The 24249-nt window shown below is 34.9% G+C and overlaps 1 protein-coding gene across 1 annotated transcript; it reads left to right on the top strand.

The window, feature by feature from the left end:
* Window positions 1-487: 487 nt before the first annotated feature.
* On the top strand, window positions 488-23252 carry sirt6 (sirtuin 6). The gene is made up of 8 exons (XM_058744819.1): window positions 488-654; window positions 1636-1763; window positions 10275-10457; window positions 11708-11767; window positions 13534-13629; window positions 15552-15632; window positions 19403-19526; window positions 21663-23252. The coding sequence occupies exons 1-8, from the start codon at window positions 589-591 to the stop codon at window positions 22098-22100; spliced, it is 1176 nt and encodes a 391-aa protein (XP_058600802.1). The 5' UTR covers window positions 488-588; the 3' UTR covers window positions 22101-23252.
* The last annotated feature ends 997 nt before the right edge of the window (window positions 23253-24249 follow it).

Genomic DNA, 24249 nt, shown 5'->3' with positions numbered 1-24249 from the left:
CTAGCAGTTTCATATCTCTTATGAGGTCATTACATGTTTCCATATATGTTTAGCAGGGTAAATTATAAAGTTTAAGTTTTGTTCAAGTTTAGATATCGACTGGGGGTAAATTGTCCTTTTAAAATGATGATTTTTTTATTTATTTTTTTTTTATTATCAATATTTGCATACAGAGTACAAATATGAAAGCAGCCTTAAACCAAAACAGAGCACCAGGGGTTCAGGGATGGCCAAACATTACATAACACTTGAAAAAAAAAAAAAAAATCAATACCTTAATATTTATACAAAAACACCAAAAAGTGAGCATACATTCAAAATATGAATGGCCTTTTTATTACAAGAGGTAGATAAATATGTAATATAAATCTTAATATCTTCTTGAAAGTGAAAAATTGGGGCCTACAGTAGCTGATCCTGCACCTGCACTCAAACGAACTGACGTAATCGAGGATGTACACAGAACAGCTCACGTGGTACACACATTCTGACGTCACACGGAGGACCAGCAACACACAAAACCGAAAGATCAGAAACCCTTGCTTTGACTGACTAACTTAAACTTACCTTTTAGCCAGAAAGCGAGTCATGTCGGTGAATTACGCCGCAGGACTTTCTCCATATGCGGATAAGGGCATCTGCGGCCTCCCGGAGGTGATGTTTACATTTGTTGCAGTTAGCCAGCTAGCTAGAATTAGCTTCATTTAGTGCACATTTGCTCTACGAAATGTACTGTTATTCTGTATGTAAAGCTATTCAGTCTATACACATAACGTCACGCGTGTAAAGAATATGACGGCTGTACGCTTCATATCGCTAACGTAACTACCAAATAAATCTGAACAAAAACATTAACGTTAGGCAGTTACTGAATTAATAAGCTAATAATAAAAACATGAGGTCTTTGTTACTTTGATTTTACCACAGTGAAGGAAGAAACTATATTAATGTGATAAATGTCTGCTCCTATGGTTAATAAATAATTGATTTTGTTTTTTAGTTAGAATCGCATTTTTTCCCGCCAGGTAACAGTTCACTAGCGCAACTAAGATAGTTTATGGTTGCCAAGCAACGCACCGCGTTAATATTAAGCCAAATGAGCTGTTATCGAATAATATCAACAACAACACAATGATAATACACGGTTATATCGGCTGCTCATCCAATCAGATAGTGTATTAATCGCGATTAATCAATTTTACACTAAAATAATGTATTTAAGTCTTAACATCTCAAAACAAAAACCATAAAGAAAGAAGAATGTGATTATTCATAGATAGAAAGGTATGATAGGCTGAAAGATTATTGGTGGTTGCTATTATGTATAGATAGGTCACAGTGTATTAAAAACAAAAACAATGGTGGATTCACAAAAACTATTAAGTTAGTATAAGTTCAACAAGATGCAAGCAGTTCAGCAAAATACATGTTTACTAGTATGTGTAAAAAGTCATATGTACAATATAAATACTGCACTGTCCTATGAAAAAAAAAAATGATTTGAAACAGTTTGTGACTTTATGTACATTTGTTTGTGTGACCGACTTACTAGTGTGACAGCAGTTGGGCTGTTTGCAGTGCAGGTCATGAGTATAAAATGTGTGTGTGTGTGTGTGTGTGTGTGTGTGTTTGCAGGAGTTTGACAGCCCAGAGGAGCTGAAGACTAAAGTGGAGACACTGGCCCAGTGGATAAAGGAGTCACAGTACATGGTGGTGCATTCAGGAGCTGGAATCAGCACGTCCACAGGCATCCCGGACTTCAGGTACTGCAGACAGTCTTTTCACGGATCAGTGTATATTAGCATTATTGATATACTATTATAATTTTTGTTACAGTTTGTTACGATTTTTTACAATATTGTTGCGAAATGTGCATGACAATCGCATGCAATATATCGTGCAGCCCTAGTAGACAAGAATGTCTCTCAAGCGATTAAGGTGCTCTGTTGTTGGATGTAATAATGAACTTAGCAGTCGTCATTTACTCCCGACATCTGAGCTGCTGAAGACGCAGTGGATTACCTTTGTTTTTGAAGCCCCTGAGCTACCTAAATGCGTTTATGTTTGTGCAAATCATTCGTGATCCAGCTTCACCTACAGAAGAAGTGAGTATAAGGCTCTTTTATGAATCATTGCAAATCGCCTTTCCTAATAACGTACTAGTTCGCAAGTTCCGTGGCTGAAGTAAACAGTCTCATGAGAATGGCTGGGCGGGGTGAGCAGAGCTCATTAGCATTTAAAGGAACATGCACTCAAATGGGTTGCTGAAAACAGAGCTGTTTTTGACTAGGTAAAAAGGGTGTTGTTTTACACTACCATTGAGAAATTTTAACCAAAGTATGTTGTAGACTTTTCATTAAGACCCTAAAGAATCATATCAACTTGTGGAAGATGGGCATCCGATGACCCCTTTAATATGTCTATGTAGTTTTTATCAAATATTATTTTTGGTTTAGTTTAATCAGTTTATTTGGTTTGTAATTTTAGTACTTAAAGTCCCCCTGTAGTCAAAAATTGTATCCCTTAACTCATCTTTGTTAATCAAAATTACATATTTAAATGTTTTTTCTTGGGAAACAATTTTCTCATGCCTTAAAATAGCTTGAATGTAACTCTACACCCTTGCCTCATTTACTATATAATATAGTGGTATATTTTGCATGCAAACTCTATGCGTGCCGCATTTGCATAAATGAAGAGGGATATGCTAATGACAGGAATCTATCCCTTGACGTGATTGGTTACTGAATTTTGTGATGTAGCAAACCGAGGGCTGTTTTCAAACCGCGTTTCTGGGACAGCATTTGGGAAACTACAGTTTTAAGGAGAAAATACTCGCAATGGTGTTGATTAATGGATTGGCACATGGTTTGTCTAAAAACAAATTAAAAACACCGCATAAACAAACAACATAACTTGATTTTCACTACAGGGGGACTTTAAACAAATGAAAATAAGAAATGTTGCTTCGGCAGCTAGCTGATATAAAATACGTTCAAGCTATGATATTTCATTGTATTTCAGTTAATGTTTATTTTATTTCAAGTATATATATATATATATATATATATATGTGTATGTATGTATGCATATATTTAGTTTTAGGTAAAGTTAAAAATAATAACCCTAGCTTGAATGCATCAAACATGCCTGCATTAATGTTATTATCAAAAGTCAAATCTAACAAACAAAAAAGCTAGTATAGACAGTTCTTTCTGTTCATCTGTGTTATGGTAGATGGCGCTCCCAACTGCTATTTTAAATGCATGAAAGAGGATGCTGACTGACTCTTAAGCACCAAAATGGACAAAAAGCACCATGAATGTAGTCAGTGTCAGTTTTTTTGCTTTACACAAAATCATCTGAAGTAGCTTTCTGTGAAATGTCCAACTATTTACTGAAAAGCTTGTCGTCTTCATTAGCTTTTAAAGGGATAGTTCACCCAAAAATGAAAATTCTGTCATCATTTTCTCCCCTCAAGTAGTTCCAAACCTGTATGAATTTCTTTGTTCTGCTGAACAGAAAGGAAGATATTCTGAAGAATGTGGGAAACAGAGCAGTTCTGGGGCACCATTGACTTCCATTGTATATATTTTTCCTACTATGGAAGTCAATGGTGCCCCAAAACAGCCTGGTTACAAACTTTCTTCAAAATATCTTCCTTTGAGTTCGGCAGAACAAAGAAATTCATACAGGTTTGGAACTACTTGAGGGGTAGTAAATGATGACAGAATTTTCATTTTTGGGTAAAAGTCTCAATTATGTTCACAATACACATAGTAACTTCTTAAGGGCAATGCACTTTTCCACTTATGAAATATTCACTGTCCCTTTAAAGTCAGGACTAAGAGTAAAATATTTACAGATAGTTTCTATGAAATGTCATCAAAAGAGCTATAATTTGTCTTAAAACCAATGGCCAGAGATACATTTATATTTTCCACCCACAGTTCTAATCTTCTGGCAACCCAGTAGAAGGAAACTGGGATAATCCTGTATATTTAATCCTCCGGAAATAACCAAAACCATGCTTTTCAAACCAGAAATAGAGCTTTTGTTTGCTTCCGTATTTATTTGCATGTTGGTTCGGTTTGTGTTTGCTCTTTTTTTTTTTTTAACTGTACATATACAACCCACTTGTGCATTAGTTATTAAAAATACCCCACTGATTTTACTGGAGTCCCTGAACTCCCACATTAATATGGCTTCATAGTGGATCAAATTAGTATGGGTTAAGAAGAAATACTGACATGTTATACTTGTCCGCCAGAATCACAGAAACTACAGAGAGCTGTCACTAGAGGGAGATATGGAGCTTTAGGAGCAATAACAGCTGAAAATGCCATTCATATTTTAGACTGTGCTTGGAATAATACATTATTTTTTAGGAATATGAAAACAATGAATGTCATTTGCAACAATGAATGTTTCGATCTTTTATAAAATTCACATTTTGTTAAAGGTGTAGTAACTGATCCCGGTGTTCCATGCATACTAAACATTTCTAATCTAGTTGCCATCATTTCTCATTTTCATTTAGTTTACTGAGGGAAAAAATAAATAAAAATAAATATATATATATATTATTAAAATAAAAATAGAAATATAATTAATGGTTTATTTATTTGTTTGTAATTAATATAAATAAAAATCATATATACTTTTATATAGTTGTATATAATTGCCAAAACAATTACTAAAACTTTATTATTAAAATGAAAACAATACAAAAATAAAAACAATTCAAAATATGAATAAAATTCTAATAGTATTTAAATGATTCTAAAAACATTGGTTGTATACTAGCATACTATTCTGAACACAGCCTGACTGTCATTCAGCCTTTCGGCCATCACAAAGCCAAGAAAAAAAAATGGAAAAAGAGAAATCATTAATTTGAAAGAAAGCTCTGATAACCTTTTCCGCATCTGATAAAGGAATAAATTAATGGTAATTCTGGTCTCAGTATTTTCTCTAAGCTCTTGGGCCATTTCTGAATAAAGCTTATCTATCTTATATTGAATCTCCCTGTTTACGCCATTTAATTGATCAGTGGCTGATGTAAAGATGAGCACTGCTTGCTTTATCGTATTATTGATTTACATGCCTTCAGGTCGTTGCGAGCCTATGGAAGCATTGTCTCCAAATATCTGATTGTACCCATTTCTTAAGTACTTATCATTAGAAGACCTCAGCCTCATTGAGTTAGATGGTGAAGCTGACATATTATACATATTCTGTACTAATATTTGGGTGAAAAGTTTTATTATATCATATTTTATATATTATATATTCCATATGTCATATAATATTTGCATACATGTATTTTAGTTACTTGTTGTTTTAGTATTTCCAGTTAAACTATATATAAAATTAGAAATTTTGCCTTGGCAACTAGCTTATGTTAAATATGTTTAATTTTTTCATATATTTATTATTTCAGTTAATTTGTTTTCAAGAAGTTGTTATTTATTAGAACACTGAGTACTATGGTCTTATTCTCAGCTTCAGGATAAGAGCGCGGACCTGTGTGTGTGTGTGTGTGTGTGTGTGTGTGTGTTTGCAGTGCTTTTCCACACTGCTGAGCCGAGTTGACCTCATTTCACTTTGGTTTACTTTCAGATTTGCGTTTGATGTACAAATCTTTAATATTCCATGAATTTCAGTGCTGATTTAATTGGATTCACCTTCTGCTAGTTTGTCATTGTGATTGTTTAAAAGCGTGCGCAGGGGGTTTAATTTTAAAGGGTGCTGATGTCACGTTGAGTGACGCCTGTTGCATTAATTCTTCTTTCATCCAGATGGTTTTCTTTTCTTCCCCTCTTTGTCATTCCATCGGCACATCTGACACGTTATCTGAAGAAACGTGTGTTACGCGGTGGGCAGCTGCGTATTTTTCCTCCTGTGTTCTCTCATATTAAATTTTCATTAGAACACCTGTCTGTCAAATCTTGATTGACAGGCTATTTTAGAGGTGAAGCTTCTATAGGTGCAAATAGGTGCTCAGTCTCACTGTTAAAAGCATAAAAGCTAAAGCAATAGTTCTCCTAAAAAATGAGTTCTCTCACCATTTACTCACCTTCATGTCATATGAACCAAATTAGATTTTTCTGTGGAATGCAAAAGGCGTTTGAAACTGAGGAAATGTATAATTTGAATACACTGTAAGTCATATCTGCCATTTGCAGTTATTTAACATGTTTTTTCCATCAAACAAAATAACCATCTTAACAAGTGTGTACCATTATGCATGGTACATTATGCATAAAAATAAATGCATGTTTTATACTATGCTTTTCACTAAGCACAAATAAAATAAAATGATTAAACATGTTCTTTTGAAAAATGTAAAGAACGGTTTGGCATGGTGTGAGGGTGAGTATAAAACTTGTGTTTATAGTTAAACTATTCTTTTAAAATTCATATAGACACACTCACTCTGGTCCTGCTTCAAGGGAGCAGGTTGACATGTTTTCATGATTGAAATATTCTACAGGCATTTTCATCTAAACAGCAGTGCACTAGAATCTCCTTTCAATTTCCCACGTCGCACGGCTTGTTGGTGTGCTATGCAGTATTTCATAAGTGGAGAGCTTACCTGGGACATACGTAGACTTGGGCTCAGATGGCGTGCACACGGCCTGTTTACTGACCGCCTACGTATTGCACACAAATATGTCAAGCGTTGAGCTCCAGTCTGATTGCTTGGCTTGACGCAATTTCCGGAAGTCAGAGTGCACAGGTTTATATTAGTGCACCGGGAAACAAACTTATAGGTTTGCTTGGGGAAGAACTAAACACTACAATTGTTAAAGTTTTTGACATTGAATCTTTGAAAGACAGTCAAAAGTTTCATTTGAGACACTTAGTGAGCAAGCAGACCTTTGTTTTCATCCTATTTCAGATTTACCCACCTCCAAATGTCACATTAAGGAAAAGCTAACTGTGTTTGACGGTTAACGTGTCAGTCAGACGCCCTCTTTCTGTCTAAGCAGGTGATTCTTGGCCAGAATAAGCTGCTGTGTGTACAAGACTTTGATCAATAGCCTAAAGTCTGGATGGGACTTATTTAAGGGTTTATGTAGTACTTGTAAGAGCTTATCCAAGTTTAGTAAGAACAGAAAACTTTTGATAAGTCGGGCAGGGAAAGCCGCTGCATGTGTGTAACTAGGAAAGCATGAAAAAGCAACCCGGATTTCAGCAGAATTGGCTGTTGTGTGTGTGTTAATACAAATTCCCAAGTGCACAAGAGCAAGATTTCTGCCTGTTTAAGTGAACTTTTGAGTCGTCCCTCTTAGTGACTCCATCCGCAGTTATAAGAAAGCGTAGTGACCTCCTGCTGTTCTCCGTGATAACTAAAACCCTGTCTTTGTCATCCGAGATTCCCAGCGGCTCAGCAGTGCTCACTGAATCACAGAGGGAGAGGAGGATCAGACAGGAGATGAAGGCTTGTGGGAATGGAGAGTCATTTTGTTCTTTCCTCCTGAAGTTCACTGGTTTCTTGCGCCAGAAATAGGTTTATATAATCATTTTAAAACCTAAAGCAACACAAGTATGCACCGTAATTCTGGAATAATTTGCATTTATGCATTTAATGGACATTTTTATCCAAATTTCATGCATTGCATTTTAAAGTATGTATTTTGTAATTTCATTTCACTGGGAATCGAATCCATGACTTTGACAGGGTTTGTAAGATTTGAATAAATATAAAAAGTCTCTTCTGTTCACCAAGGTTGTATTTATTTGTTCAAAGATACAAAAAAAATGTTGTCAAATATTATTACAATTTAAAATAGCTTTCAATTTAAAATAATTTCTATTTAAGTATATATTAAAATATGATTTATTCCAGTGATGCAAAGCTTAGTTTTCAGCATCATTACTCCAGTCTTCAGTGTCTCATGATCCTTCAGAAATCATTCTAATATGCTGATTTGGTCCACAAGAAACATTTTTGATTATTATCAATGTTGAAAACAGTTGTGCTGGTTTAAATGTTTGTGGAAACTGTAATACTTTTTTAAAGGATTCTTTGATGAATAGAAAGTTGCCAATTTATTTAAAAATAGATCTTTTATAACATTATAGATTTCTTTACTGTCACTTGACCAATTGAATGCATTCTTGCTGAATAAAATATAAATTTTGTAAGGAACAAATATGATACAAACTTTTAAATGGTAACATACATGTACTTCTACATTATAAATATGTTTATTTGCATGTTAATATCGTTGCGCACAGATTTTAGAACTAGATCTTTTTGCAGTATTGCTTCCTTTATAAATTATAGATTTTATCAATTTTATTATAGATTTTTTTCACCCCTAGGATTTGAGTTTTGAAACTGACAATATGTTTTCACAGTCCATCAAGTCCTATATTTCAAAAGATCAAGGAAGATTCGATTTTTCAGGATATGACCCAGAAAAACTTCTGACTGAAACTGAGGACAAGAGACTGTATTTCAGCCAAAAAGCATGTTTGTGATCTCCAGTGTTGTGGGTAACGCATTACAAGTAACGCAAGTTACGTAATCAGATTACTTTTTTCAGGTAACTAGTAAAGTAACGCATTACTTTTTTAATTTACAAGAAAATATTTGAGTTTTCCAAATAAGTAATGCCAGTTACTTTTTTCCCATTTATTGATTGACAGCTCTGTTGTCCCCATGTTGAGAGAAATCGGGAGTAAGATGTTACTGTAGTTCTAGAATAAATGTGAACATGCATTAATTCATCTCACTCGCAAAACAAAAACAAAAAACAGATTCAGTATCCTCAAAACGAATACAAACTGTGAAATGCAACTCAGAATATGACGCAAACCTGCAATAATTAAATGTTAAATAACACAAATATCCTTTATGTATTTAATCCCATTTTATTAACCAATGTCTTTGCTGCTGACCTTCAACGATCCAATTCAACCATACTAATACGCAACAATTACTCAAGATAAACATTTGTGCTCCTTTTTTTATTGCTGAAGTGTGTTGAAATGAAGACTTCTACGTTATATCGCAGCATTCCTGTTGCTCTCCCGCGGGACCTGACCAGATTTCTTGTGACGCGGGATTAAATTTCCGAATAAAACACGGTAACGGTCGGTAACTCTGGTGTAATTTGAACGGGAGCGGGCGATCTAACAATATCCCGTTCCCGACTTCCTTTCAGAACAGCATAGATTCTGCGCTTTATTCTTATTGACCACCAGTACAGCCTGCACTCGGGACTGTTGCGCGTCATGCATTTTATTTGCGGGGTCTGTGCGCAGCATAATGGTTCTCAGAGCAGGCTGTAGCCTACCGGTGGTAAATATACGGCCCTCAGACAGAACAGGCAGGTTGTCGATCAGTGACAGAGCAGAAAAAGGATGGAGCAAAGTGTGGATGTGTGTCCTTGAAGGACGTTCAACTTGGTTTTGTTCATATTTTGCTTATAGCCTATAATTTTAAATGACAGATGTCGTATTTATTTATTTTTCTCTGTGACAGTTTTCCTAATGTGTTAACTGCAAAATGTTAAACGAATTTTGTATTTTGACAAGACGAATAAAAATAACAAATAGGCTACAATTTTTGTACAACCTTTTTCTGCAACACGTTTTCCTATTGTGTTGACATGCAGCAAAATGTTAAATGAATTGTATCTTGAAAAAATGAGTAAAAATAATTAGGTACAATTTTTCTACAACCTACATTTTTATTTTCTCTGTGACACTTTTTTCCTGCTGTTGACAGCAAAATGTTAAATGAATTTTGTGTCTTGACAAGACAAATAAAATTACAAATACAGTTTTGTGCAGACTACACTTTTATTTGTTAGCCTATCTCTTTTTTAGTAGTGGAAATTTAAATGAGATTCTGGAAACGAGATCAAAATTTAGCGGGAACGGTCGAGTCGGGAAGAAAATTCTAAGCGGACAGCAGGTGAACAAAGAGTGAATATATTGCGTGAGCGGGTGGGTGCGGAATATAACATGGCGGGAGCGGGATTAAAAAACAGTCCCGTGCAGACCTCTAGCCTGAGGCTTATTCTTTTCACTTTTGGTGTGAAAGGGCTTTTACGTTTGCCAAAAAATAGAACTTTTTTATATTAAAAACAAACAAGCCCAGATTTAAAAAGTAACGCAACACATTACTTTCCATAAAACGTAACTAAGTAATGTAATTAGTTAATTTTTAGGGAGTAACGCAATATTGTAATGCATTACTTTTAAAAGTAACTTTCCCCAACACTGGTGATCTCTGTGCTGTTTGTGTTCATCAGAGGTCCTAATGGAGTGTGGACGATGGAGGAGAGAGGCGAGATGCCTCACTTTAACACCACGTTTGAGGACGCGCGTCCCAGTCTGACTCACATGGCCCTGCTGCAGCTGCAGAGGACAGGACACCTCAAATACCTCATCAGCCAGAACGTAGACGGCCTTCACCTGCGCTCCGGCTTCCCCAGGTAATGACAGATATTACACACAAAAACATCCAGTCTGATTGGCTGGCTTTATGCCGTTCCCACGTCTCTGATACAGCTTTGATTAAAGTTCTGACCTCTGTCCTGCATGTGATGTCAGATGTGTCACGTTGATTAGCTCTTTGAATTTTCCCTTCCCGCAAGCAAATGCAATCAGCATGTCTTGTTCTAGACAAATGACTTAAACCTGTTAATGTTGAATTTAGCATATTGACATGATGAATTGCACATTTTATTCAGGCAGACATAATTAAAAGTCTTCAGTCATCATCTATTGTATTGTATTTTTTTATTAATGTTTTTTATTTGAATCAAGGTCATTGTCGTGAAATAAAACTCTAAGAAAAAAAACTTTTTGTCACTTAAACATTAAATCATAAAAATACACAGTAACTAAAACAAAAAAGGTAAAAAAAAAAAAAACCTTATCTTTCTTCAGTTTGTTGCCATGGAAATATGTCATTTTTGTTTAGGTTTAGTTGAAGTTCAAAAATAACAAACTTTATTACCTTAAAACATAAAAAGTTTAAAACAAAATTAAAAATAAAATAGCAGAGCTGACAGAAACACACAAAAATTACCAAAACTTCAATTAAGTTGAAGATACAAAAATAAAACTAATTCAAAAATGAATTTAATAAAACTATAATAATATATGAATAATACTAAAATAACACTGATTTGAAGGTAAACTGATAGAAATGACCGAACTAATAGAATTGGCAAAACCACAAAAAAATCCTAAAAAATTTAATTGTAAAGAACACTTAATACATACATGTAAAACTAATTCAAAAATATTAATAAAAGCTATAATAGTAATATGAATAATACTAAAAAACACTAATTTGAATATCAACTAATAGAAATGACATAACTAAAAAAAATAACAAAAATTACTGAATTTTAAAATAAAAAATAAAGTACTAACTAAAACTTAATAAAATTGATTTAAAAAATAAAAATAACTAACACAAATGACAAACACAAAAACTAACACTTTATAAAAATATAAAAATAAAAACTTAATAATACTTAAAAATATTAATAAAACTCAAAAAACATATTAATTATACAAAAATAGCATTGATTTAAACTCGTATAACAACCCACAGTCATTTGCACGTATCATCCTTTCTTTAATCGCTTCTCTTTCTCTTGTTATTGATTTTGATTCATTACTCATTCTTCTCTTCTTATTGGGTTTGTTTATTTCTCTCTGTATCTGCTAGGGATCGATTGTCAGAGCTGCACGGGAACATGTTTGTTGAAGAATGCGAGAAGTGTGGCAAGTATGTAATCGATCTCTCTGAACTTGTTAATGAAGTCTGCTGCACACGTCAAGAGCAGGAATAACCACATCTTCTGATGTTGTTGAACAAGTACAAGACATTCAGGACTGTTTTAAACTTGTTGCTGTGTTACTGGTTGCTAAGGGTTGGTAATGATGTAAAAAGACAGACTTTAAATGATCTATTTGACCAGCAACATACAGTGGTGGAAACCTTCAGTCGAACTTGCAGTTTGTTTCTACAAAGTTTCAAATTACCTAAAAAAAAAAAAAAAAAAAAAAAAACTTAAATCTAAGGTGAAGTATGTATGTTTAATGTTTAATGTTTTGTATGTTTAATATGTTCTCCTAGTTTAAAGCTAAATTCTGAATTCATTACAGGTTAAGCTCAGTCAAAAGCATTTGTGGTTCATTAACCCAAACATTTCCATTTGTCCCTGCTTAAAAAAAAAAAGCTGACTGATTTATAATGGTGCCAGCCTGTAAAGATTAAAATACATTGTTTCCTTATAAAAGCAGATTTGGAGAAATTTAGCATTCCATCACTTGCTCACCAATGGATCCTCTGCAGTGAATGGGTGCCGTCAGAATGAGAGTCCAAACAGCTGATAAAAATATCACAATAATCCACACCACTCCACTCTATTAATTAACATCTTGTGAAGCCAAAAGCTGCATTTTTGCAAGAAACAAATCCATCATTAAGGCCTTTTTAACTTCAGTCCATTGCTTCTGGCTTAAATATGTGTCCTCTTTCCAAACATGCATTTCTTCAGTGAAAAAGTCGTCTCCTCTTAATCAAGAGAGAAATATGCACAGATCAAACACCGTTTACTAGCGAAAACAGTCTGAAACAGCTCTAAACAAATGAGACCCTGGACCACAAAACCAGTCGTAAGGGTCAGTTTTTCGAAATTGAGATATACATCATCTGAAAGCTGATCAAATAAGCTTTCCATTGATGTATGGTTTGTTAGGATATGACATTATTGACATTATATGGCCGAGAGACAACTATTTGAATATCTGGAATCTGAGGAAGCAAAAAAAAAATCTAAATACTGAGAAAACTGCCTTTAAATTTGTCCAAATGAAGTCCTTAGCTATGCGTATTACTAATTAAAAATTAAGTTTGAATATATTTACGGTAGGAAATTTACAAAATTTCTTCATGGAACGTGATCTTTACTTAATATCCTAATGATTTTTGGCATAAAAGAAAAATAGATCATTTTGACCCATGCAATGTATTTTTGGCTATTGCTACAAATATACCCCAGCGACTTAAGACTGGTTTTGTGGTCCAGGGTCACAAATATGTGGGTGGATTTTGTTGTGAGAGACAACAGGAGATGGACTTTTTCACTGGAAGAAGTGTTATTATTGATGGACTGGAGTGTGGATTATTGTAATGTTTTTATCAGCTGTTTGGACTCTCAATGTGACGGCACTCAGACACTGCAGAGGATCCATTGCTGAGCTAGTGATGGAATGATAAATCTAGAATAGGTAAATAAAGAAAACAAATTCTATTTACAGAAAATCTTTGATGAATTTACAATCTCCAAAAACATATTGATTCAGGTTTATTTTTCTAGCGCACACTGCATGATTGTGTTGATTGTGTATGTGCATCATAGCTCTGTGTCTAACAGATAAACCCTGAGAGAATGCTGAGCTATCGATCACACAAAAATATCTATCGAAGGAGGTAACAGGTCGTGTGAAGCTCACAGCGATAAGCACTTGTGCCCTGGCCTGTTTCAGGCAATATGTTCGAGACACTGTAATTGGAGTGATGGGTCTGAAGCCAACCGGACGCTACTGCGATGTCACGCGCTCAAGAGGACTCCGATCTTGCAGGTGATTGCACCGTTTTAGAGGAATGGAGCGTAACAGGTCCATCATGATTTTCCATGATGGTGGGAGCCATAATTTCATGACTAGCACACACAATTTATTAGAGAATTTATTATTTATTATATGTCTACAGTAAAAAAATATTTATGTAGTCTCCTATATCTCTTCCCAAGCTCTAACAACACACTACTGTTCAAAAGTTTGGCATCCATAAGATTTTTTAAAATGTTTTTAAAGACATCTCTTCTGCTCAACAAGGCCGCATTTATTTGATAAGCAGTAATGTTTTTAAATATTAGTACAATTTAAAATAATTGTTTTCTATTGTAATATATTTTAAAAATGCTATTTATTCCTGTGAATATTTATTCCTGCTGAATAGGGTCACACGATCCTTCAGAAATCATTCTAATATGCCCATTTGCTGCTCAAGAAACATTTTTGATTATTATCCGTGTTGAAAACAGTGGTTAAAGAAATACAAAGGTAGTAGGTAGCTTGCTAGTGTCTGTATGTGCTGAGGGCCCTCAGTTGGGGACCTGCTCAGTTGTCATTGGCAGTCTCAGGCTGTGCTTCCTATGGCTTTAATGGCCCCTGGCAGTCTGAGGCCCCCGGGGCACCAGCCCCTTCACTTCATAATCCAGCCGTGAGCGTCCTCTGACATTGCAGTAGGCAAGTGTTACGTCTCCTGGGGCCAGATTCACTAAAATCTTATGGATGAAGTAGTCCAGTGTGTGGGCACTTTCATACATGCAGTATGCTGTCAAAGATAATGTCATATTTATGGGTTAAGATTGAAAACGAGCTCTCTGTTTGGTCACACCTCATCATGACCAATCATTGTTTGCATTTATTGATCATTGGTGTCACTTCACCACTTGTGCATATCCTTATTAATAATAAAATGTATTATAGTTCTAAGTTGTAATGCTTAATTACAACAATTTATATGAAATAGGCCAATAAATCCATATTACATCTTACCTTTGGGGATTTAAGACAAGTTGATTTTTAAGAAGATTCTTTTAAAGAATTTGAGTTTTTTGTCTTAACAATTTTAAGAGAAGAGATACAATAAGAACGTTTTCAAGAAGTATTTTGGGATACCAAATATTTTAAACTGTTTTTTTTTCTAAAGTAAGAAAATAAGAAGAAAATGTCAGTTAAGAAAAAATGTTATTCTTAAGATTATTTTCGTGAATCTGTCCCCTTGCTTAAAATATATTTTAGTATAGTGACATCACCAGTGTTATTTCATATCATTAATATACTATTGTAGCTTTTAAAATATTTAAAATATTTTCCATGTTTTTATTTTTATATTGTCCATTTTAATTTGACTAAACGTTTTATTAATTTTGTTGTGTTTTTGTTGTTTTTATTAGTTTTTGTTTTTAAAGTCCATAGTTTTTATTCATTTATTTCAGTTTTAGTTATTTTAGTACATCAAGGTAAACTAATCTTAAAATAGGACTAAACTTAAAATAGAATATATAGTAAGTAAATAGAATTAATAAAATTACAAATAAGCTTAAAGTTATTCAAATATATTATTTCAGTTCAGTTCAGTTTTTATTTCAAGTAACGAAAATGTTTTAGGTTTAGTTAATGATAACTCTGGTAATCACAAACCACTGTAAGTCACTAGTTGAAACGGGTAAGAGAATAACATTTTTGATATTGACATTGATGCGCATGTTTCTTAAGTTGACAATGCTGCCTTAAAACTCAGTGTTCGTGGTGCATGATGCTCTTTAAAACAGTAAAACAAGATTAAACGCACAAAGACGTCTGACTGATGCATCTGTACATAAAACATTTAAAAATAGCAAGCACACACTCTGCACATTCGCCTCTCAGATTTCTGTGCCTGTCATGAGCTGTTCTGTCTCATCGCCAAGTGTGTGTTTGTGTTTTCTCTGCAGAGGGAAGCTGATCAGCACTATATTGGACTGGGAGGACTCACTGCCTGACAGAGACTTGAATAGAGCTGATGAAGCATGTCGGTAAGAAAGATAAATATTTTGGGAATGAGAAGGTGTGTTGAACAATACAGGGAGAAGGCCATTATATAGTGAATCAAGAATGGTGACTGTTGAGAACAAGACAAGTAGCAATTACAGGTCTAAAATAAGATTAGTGATTGACAGGTGAATTAAGGAAACGCAATTTAAAGGCACTTACTAGCTTCACTATTATGAATACCTTTTGTGTATAACTTCTGACCAGATGATTGCTGGGGTATAAAAGTGACTTTGAAATCAAAATTTATTTTTTTAAATGGAATTTTACAGCATTTGCTAAAAATAATTTATCCATGCGTCATTGTTTGTTTTATCAAATAGCAACGATCCAATTCCTGACAAAACTGTTTCTTCTCATTCAAGAAACTGTTTTACTCCGATAACAGATAATCGCAAAGAAAAGATGATTGCAATTTCAGTTTCATGCCACAGGAATGTACAGAGCAGTAAGTCATGACTTTAGGTTAAGATATTGCAAAACGTCTATCAATTATGGACATAATTTATACATATATGCTTCTGTAGGCAAAATGCTACTGTACCTGTATATTCCAGCAATGATAGATTATAAACTTCATATCAGTACATCAGATTGATCTCACTTCCTGTACAGTGCTGTCGGCCATCAAGCTTGCTGATGTGTTGCATGCAAATGGTTTAGTTTATCAAAACACTTTTAATTACTTCTAGCTACAGTTTCAGGTCAAATTAATAGATAAGAGTGCTCAGTCTTTATTATTGTATCAACAGCACCAGATCCAGCTTAATCATATTACAGCAAATGTACTGCAGTCTCACAAGACTCAGCACAGAAACACACACGCATGCAAAACATCCCGCAACACCTGCTGCACATCAGACCCGCGACTGTCCTCTGGGCTTTCAAAATCCACTGGAGCTTGAAAGAAAAGAAATGCGACCTTGGAAATAGACAGCGCTCGAATGTGTTTTTTTTCTGTCTTTTTATTGAAATGCACAACAGTTACGATTTCAGTCTCTCCAGTGATTTTATTGAATATGTTCGATCATTTGTTTAGCCTGTCAGGAGTTCAGTTCAGGACACAGTACTACAAAGCTGCATGTGTCTTTCTGTAATATACAGTATCTCACAGAAGCTAGTACACCCCTCACATTTTTGTAAATATTTTATTATATCTTTTCATGTGACAACACTGAAGAAATGACACTTTGCCACAATGTAAAGTAGTGAGTGTACAGCTTGTATAACAGTGTAAATTTGCTGTCCCCTCAAAATAACTCAACACACAGCCATTAATGTCTAAACCGCTGGCCACAAAAGTGAGTACAGCCCTAAGTGAAAATGTCCAAATTGGGCCCAAAGTGTCAATATTTTGTGTGGCCACCATTACTTTCCAGCACTGCCTTAATACTCTTGGGCATGGAGTTCACCAGAGCTTCACAGGTTGCCACTGTAGACCATTTCCACTCCTCTATAATGACATCACGGAGCTGGTGGATGTTAGAGACCTTGCGCTCCTCCACCTTCCGTTTGAGGATGCCCCACAGATGCTCAATAGGGTTTAGGTCTGGAGACATGCTTGGCCAGTCCATCACCTTTACCCTCAGCTTCTTTAGCAAGGCAGTGGTCGTCTTGGAGGTGTGCTTGGGGTCATTATCGCGTAGAGGCTTGAGGTGCGGAGCCGGGCGCGAGTATAAATGAGCATTACGAGACAGGCTGCGTGTGTGCGGCAAGTGTAACCGGCTCGTCCGTGAGACGCGGGAGACGCACCGTGTGGGACAGAGTATGAGAAGCATTGAGACACAGGCTATGTGTGCGGTCTTCTGAATTGGGAATAGCAAAAATGCATTAAACTTATTTCAAATTAAAATCTGTTTGGGGAGATAAAATGTGACAATAAGAATGTATCTTTTATTCTCCAGTACTGAAAGCAGAACCGATAAGGGAGCTCTTGATACGTGTTGTGACACAGGTCTTGCAAATTAACATTACCTTTTTTGTTTGGTGTCTGTCATTTCGAAGCCGAAGTAATCTCATATTACATAAGTTTTATGCACATATTTACGTTATTTCTTAGTTACATGTAATGCAGGCAGATGCCATAATCACACACACTCTCACTCCCCCTATATGATTGTAAAGAATTATGATTGTAATTCATTCATTCATTCATTCTGATGGCACCCATTGACTGCAGTGGATCCATTGGTGAGCAAGTGATGGAATGCTAAAATTTTTCAGCTTCATACATCAGCTATGAAGCTTTTTTTGCCTGCAAAATTTCTTTGAAATGTGACCACTTTTACAGATGTGTCTTAAGCTTGTCTAAGTATGTAGTTTTCCCAGTGGACACATGGCACTCTTGAGATTGATAGCGTGTTCAGGTGAAATTGGAACAGTGCCGATGAGTTTCCTATGACCACATGAGACCCGAAAACTAATCAAACGCCTACAAGCTTCTGTTCAGACTTAAAGAAGATTCGTAATTCTCACTTTTGCTGTTTTTCGCTCTTTCAATTTTCCCTCTCATGGTTGGAGGTCACTTGTGATTTCTTGATAAGATAGGTTGTAGTTGTTTCTTGCCTGCTGCAATCATTCACTATGTCTGAATTTTGTATGTTGTGGTGAAAGGAAGGTTCAGCCAATCTCTTTTCATCATGCATTTAGAAAGCTGTTCCTCATCCAGGTCATAGTAGTTCATGGGAAATTATTGGAGCTTTAGTGAATCAATATTCATTATGTTGTGTACAAGATAATTATCTCCTTATGTAGGCCTATTATTAATTAAACATACGTATTGTACTGTTTGAAGAGTGTACTTTAAAGTTAATGACGTTCAGCTAAAGAGAGACTTCAGACAAGCTTAGACACGGTGATGATAAAAAGCACAGAGCTTTTGTTACAGCTGAACTCATGTTACAGTTAATTTCAGGTCTGAATATCTTACAGCCTTTTCTCCACCACTGTTGCATGTTACTATTCTGTGTTTTCTGCAATTTCAGGATAGCAAACACACTTCAACACTTGTGAAGGGAACAAAATGGTCAACTAGCCATCCAACTGACTAGTCAACCATTTTGACCCAGTAGTGTTGTTATTTTACTATTAAGAACCTTTATTAAAATAAATCTGAAATTAAATTACATATAAATATTAATTTAATGTTAGTTTAATTACTACATTTGCTAAAACTGAAACAAAAATAAAGCAGAATTTAAAAAAAAGAATAAAAACTACAAAACCACATTTAAAAATGACTCAAATTTACACTAAAAAATGAAAATAGAAAAAAAAAACTACTTCAGTATATTAATAAATTATATGATACTAGATAAATAATAATAAAATAACACTGAAAGGCTGTACAAAAAATATTACATGAGGTACAATTAACATATTTCATTCTTTTTTATGTGGAATTTCTTTTTCTTTTGCCTTTGGGGTGAAGTGTGACATGTTCTTGACAGGTTTTGCATATTAATGATACAGATTTGCATCAACAAAGGAACCATGCGATGATGAATGGAATCACAATGAAACTGGATCAGCACAAAAGGATATTTGTAATGAATGGTTTATTTACGGTATAATGAGCACCTGAAGTCATGAATTAAGCCTTTTATTTTTCCTGAAGCAGGAACAGACAGTTAAAAAGACTGTAGCTTGACATTTATGCGTGCATTATGACTCAGATGGACTGCAGGTGAACAAACTGAGGCTGAGAAAAGAACAACAGACCCCAGTAGCTGATACTCCCCGTCTCTTTTCACAGGCGAGCTGACTTGGCCTTGACGCTGGGAACATCTCTTCAAATTAAACCTAGCGGAGATCTTCCTCTTCTAACCAAACGCACGGGAGGGAAGCTGGTTATAGTCAACCTTCAGCCTACCAAACATGTACGTCTCACCAACCTCAAAACACACATGAAAAAAATCATTTTAATTCAAATTTCATTTAAACTAATCCTTCTTTTTTTTTCAGCCAGGATGCATTAAAATGCTCAAAAGTGACAGTATGAAGCAGCACAACTGTTTTCAAATGTTTATTGAGCAGCAAATCAGAATATTAGAATGATTCCTGATGGATTTTGTAACACTGAAGACTGGAGTTATGCAGCTTTGCATCACAGAAAAAAAAATAAATTTCACAATATATTACAATAGAAAACAATTATTATAAATTGTAATAATATTTCAACATTTTTACTGTATTTTTGATCAAATGAATGTACCTTCGGTGAGCATAAGAGACTTACAGAGCATCGCATGTCACATGCATATATGACAAATATATATTTATCGTAACCACAAATTAGGAATTTCTTCCATAACATCGTCATCATTTACTCATGCTCATGTTGTTCCAAACCTGCATGAATTTCTTTCTACTGTTGAACACAAAAGAAAATATTTTGAATAATGTAAGTAACTAAAATGTTTCTGGCCACATTGTTTTAATTTGTTCTCGCTATTGATTTAATTGAAACAAGGTTACAAAATAGTAAAACGTGACTTTAATTTCCTAAAATAATGGAACAAATTAGTACAACATGGCCACGATTTACTGAAACGAAGGAACAAAATTATTAACAAAGGAATTAACCAAGCAATTGCTGGTCGCTATTGACTTCCATAGTATAAAAACAATACTATGGAAGTCATTGAGGACTAGCAGCTCACTAAAGTCCACACCCACACAAACAGCAGTTTGAAATATGTCAGCACGTGCGCTGTCAACACACTCAGATAAGTGTCCTTCAAAAGCACAGCTGCGCTAAATTCTGTCCGACCATTTGTGCTCATTATTAAAATAATTTTGATTAAGAAGCTTTGCAGCGTCATCAAAGAGTCGGGCTGGATTTTCTCTTAAGCTCGTATCGTTAGTCTGTCATTTCCTTTCTGATCTCATTACATGGCTGGAATGTTTTTTAATGGATAAATCCTATTAATATTTAGACGTGTTGTTATCTGCCCATGTTTGAGTCATGTTTCATCTGAAGGTTATTTTTGCCGCATTACCTTATTGCTTTCACTTCCTGTCAACATCTCAGTTCCCAAATTGGTTTTATATTTTTTTTATATAATTCTTGTCTGAAATTCAAAGCCTGACACATATGCAACATGAGTTATTCCACGTGTCAGATTTTTGGAGGGGGAGTTTATGGTATTATAGCGGCTTAACGTGTAAAGAAATAGAATTTGACATTTCTTGTGCAGTTTCGTTGTGCTGCTTGGTATCTGTCTCTGCTGTGATTGATTAAAGTGTGCATTTATTCAAAGTAAATGAGTATTTCACACAGACGAGCTAAAGAATGAAAAAAAAAAAAGATGTTGGCGTGTAATTTTCAAGGAAAAAGTTTGGGGTTAGTAACTTAATTAACTTGAAAGAAATCTCTTATGCCCACCAAGACTGCATTTATTTGATTAAAAATATGGTAAAAACCATAATATTGTGAAATATTATTATAATTTAAAATAGCTGTTTTTTTATGTGAATAAGTTTTAAAATGTAATTTATTTCCGTGATGCGCAGCTGAATTTTCAGCATCATTACTCCAGTCTTCAGTGTCACATGATCCTTCAGAAATGTAATTGTTTTCAGATTTATTAAAATCTGTTCTGTTTGTTCAGGGAATTTAGCATTTTAGTTGCATCACACTCTTAGTGTTAGATCACACAAATATTAAAACATAATTATTGACAAATTTATGCAACCCATATGACTTCCGTCCTTCTGTTGGTCACAAAGATTGACAAAAAGCTTGGTGTATCATAAAGTCATCATACAGCTTCTAAAGTGATAGTCTCCACTGAATAATTGCTTAAATTGTCATCCACAAAAAGCTATTGTAGTATTTAAGTCATGCATATTTTATGATTTGTTTATGGCACTTTTTTTTTTTCTAATGTGGGTGAATCATTTATGTTCATTGTAAGGAAAAGAAGTTGAGTAAATAATGACAGAATTTTTAGTGAATTGTCTCTTTCAAATTTCTCAGGTTTTTACTTAACAGTGCTACTTGGTTTTTGTAGGACAAACACGCCCACCTGCGTATCCACGGCTATGTGGACGAGGTCATGGGTCAGCTAATGAAGCTGCTGGGATTGGAGGTTCCAGAGTGGGCGGGGCCAACGCTTTGTGAAAGCTCAGGTGGAGACCAGGACATCCTCCCATTCGGAGCCTGGAAGAAGGAAGTGAAGATTGAGCTGAAGATAGAGGAAAATAAACACTCCGTTCCAAAAAAACGAAAGAAGAGCAAGCAGGATTGTGAGATAAACTGCAAGAAAGATGTTAAAGTAGAAGAAGAGACAAAAGAAGAGGAAAAGGAAGCAGCGTTTAGTGACTCTCGACCAATCAAAACGCAGAAGTCGTCCTGTGAGGTGCATCCTTCAAACGGCTCCTCCCACAATCCTACAAGTTCTTCTGCCGTAAATGAAACGGTCACAGACACTGAACATCCCTCTTCCTAGAGCCCTGTCACAATCACAGAGAAACTGAATAACCGATCTCTCTCAGGAAGTGTGGTCACCGTCTGCCCTGTGATTACATCATCATGAGAAAAGCCTGGACTCAGGCCTGTTAGATGAAGTGATGTCATCGGGCTTGTTATAGCTAGTGAGTGGATAAATTAGGTTGATATTATTTCTGTTTGCCAGCTGATCTGTGCAGTTATTCTGGATGGAGGTTTTGGTGAATCATGGTTTTGTACTGTAAAATAAAGATAAGATGATTTTTTTTCTAACCTCAAATAAATCAGGTAAAAAAAAGGTTCACTGCACAAAGCATGTCTGTCATATTTCATCCTGAAATCTCTCTTCTATCTCTCTCTCTCTATCTCTCTATACATATATATATATATATAAAATGTTTTATTGTTTTTATGATAGTACAACAAATACTACTATGTGTAAACATTTACAATTAAGGCGAGACACTGCAGGTGAATAGGGTAAAAAAAATTAACTAATAGTTATTGCCTTACTTACCTAGTTGATTGATTGCATTGATAATTGCAAACATTTTTTGTATTACAAGTTTTCTCAAATGTTAGGTTTAAATATGCAAATGAGGCATTATTTAATGAAATATGCACTAATTTGCATACATTTCTAGTACAAAAATCTAAACACTGGATGAAGTCAGTTTCAAAATTCTTGTTTAATTTTTTTGACATATTACAGTCAAAAGTTTTTACAGAGGGAATTTTGGGTATCTCATTTTGTCACTCCATAATTCAGAAAATACTTAGAACAGACAGAAAACACTATATTTTGACAATTTTGGGGGATTAAAATGTTGTATATAATCAAGAAAATTATATATGAACAAATCCCTCTGTAAAAACCTTCAGGATATAGACAGGAATAAAAATGTAAAGTTTGGTGTGTGTAAGTGCTACTGAAGTGGAGATTTATGGCTCAGTGTAGGAGAAAAAACTCATTTTGAGAAAACGGCCTTTAAAAATATGTATTGTAATTGAAATCTATTGACACAAATAGATAAAGTGCTATAAAAGAAACACTTAACAGTGTCTTTTGGATGTTTTCGTTCTACTAGTCTGAAAAAACACTTTATGAAAAACCAAAAAGCCCAAAATCTCAAAATTGACAGGTGCATAAAAAGGTGTTTTTGCCTGCAGTGTCTCCCCTTAAGCCATATATAATTATTTAATGACTTAAAGGTCTTAAAAATATGCTTTAGTCTTTATGCAATATATTTTTAATGTTTTGTTTTATTTTGGGGTGAAATATGACCCAGGGAAGCTTTGTGAGGTTCAACTTTTAAGGAAAAAAATGTCAAATGTTGAATTTGCTTGAGCTATTCATACTGATTGTGTAACATGTAATGCCTCGTAACGTCCACATCTTTAGCCACTAATTTCCCTTCAGATAAGACATATTATTTTGTTTCCGTCTTCAGCGGCATTGGGAACCTTTTTTTTCTACTTTTTCATAAAGAACAAACATTGTATATAAACAAGATGCTGAAACTGTCACTTTTGTTTTTTATAGTTGTTATTTTAGGATGTACAAGCTGTCTTGTATCCTTGTATTCTGCCTTTTCCAAAGTACCTCTTCAGCCAAATTGGAAAAACAAGTATGAAAATGTAATGATAGAAGTACATTTCTATAAAGAAAAAGGAAGAATTAAATATAGGCCTATAGAAACGCACATCATATGTCTTTTATAGTAATTTATTTAAACACAAATTTGCGTGTTTGTGTGTATGCAATAAATTGTTAGCCATTTGTGTAGCTTGTAGACTTGCTATTCAGAGCATTCCAAATAGGTTTACATAGGCCTATGCATTTGGTAGATGCACAAATAAGTTTCAATTTGCTCCCTTAGAAGGCAGCTATTTGCACACGGCACGGTCTCCTCTATCATCTCACTGAACGGAGCAATGCAGAAAATATCACCGCAGCAAAGCAATGAATTCTCCAGACGAGCCTTTGAAAGTGCTGCATTAAACCACCGAGGACGCTGTTCGAGTCGGACAGTGACTGCCACAGCTGATGAGTGGGGACAGTACAAGTCAGCTGCCGCAGAGACTATTAACACTTCCCCAAGGTGCCATCAAGACTGTTTTGACGGGCCTCTAGTGATCCAGCCACTTTC

Source organism: Onychostoma macrolepis, chromosome 02 (genome assembly GCF_012432095.1).
Source record: "Onychostoma macrolepis isolate SWU-2019 chromosome 02, ASM1243209v1, whole genome shotgun sequence".
NCBI lineage: Eukaryota > Metazoa > Chordata > Actinopteri > Cypriniformes > Cyprinidae > Onychostoma > Onychostoma macrolepis.
The sequence above is the reverse complement of the archived record's forward strand: the minus strand, read 5'-3'. Positions and strand labels throughout refer to the sequence as shown.

Coding starts and splice junctions, on each gene's coding strand:
- sirt6 (XM_058744819.1), top strand. CDS start 589: ATGTCGGTGAATTACGCCGCAGGACTTTCTCCATATGCGGATAAGGGC. Junction 11,768..13,533: donor GAATGCGAGAAGTGTGGCAA/GTATGTAATCGA, acceptor GGCCTGTTTCAG/GCAATATGTTCGAGACACTG. Junction 15,633..19,402: donor AGAGCTGATGAAGCATGTCG/GTAAGAAAGATA, acceptor CTCTTTTCACAG/GCGAGCTGACTTGGCCTTGA.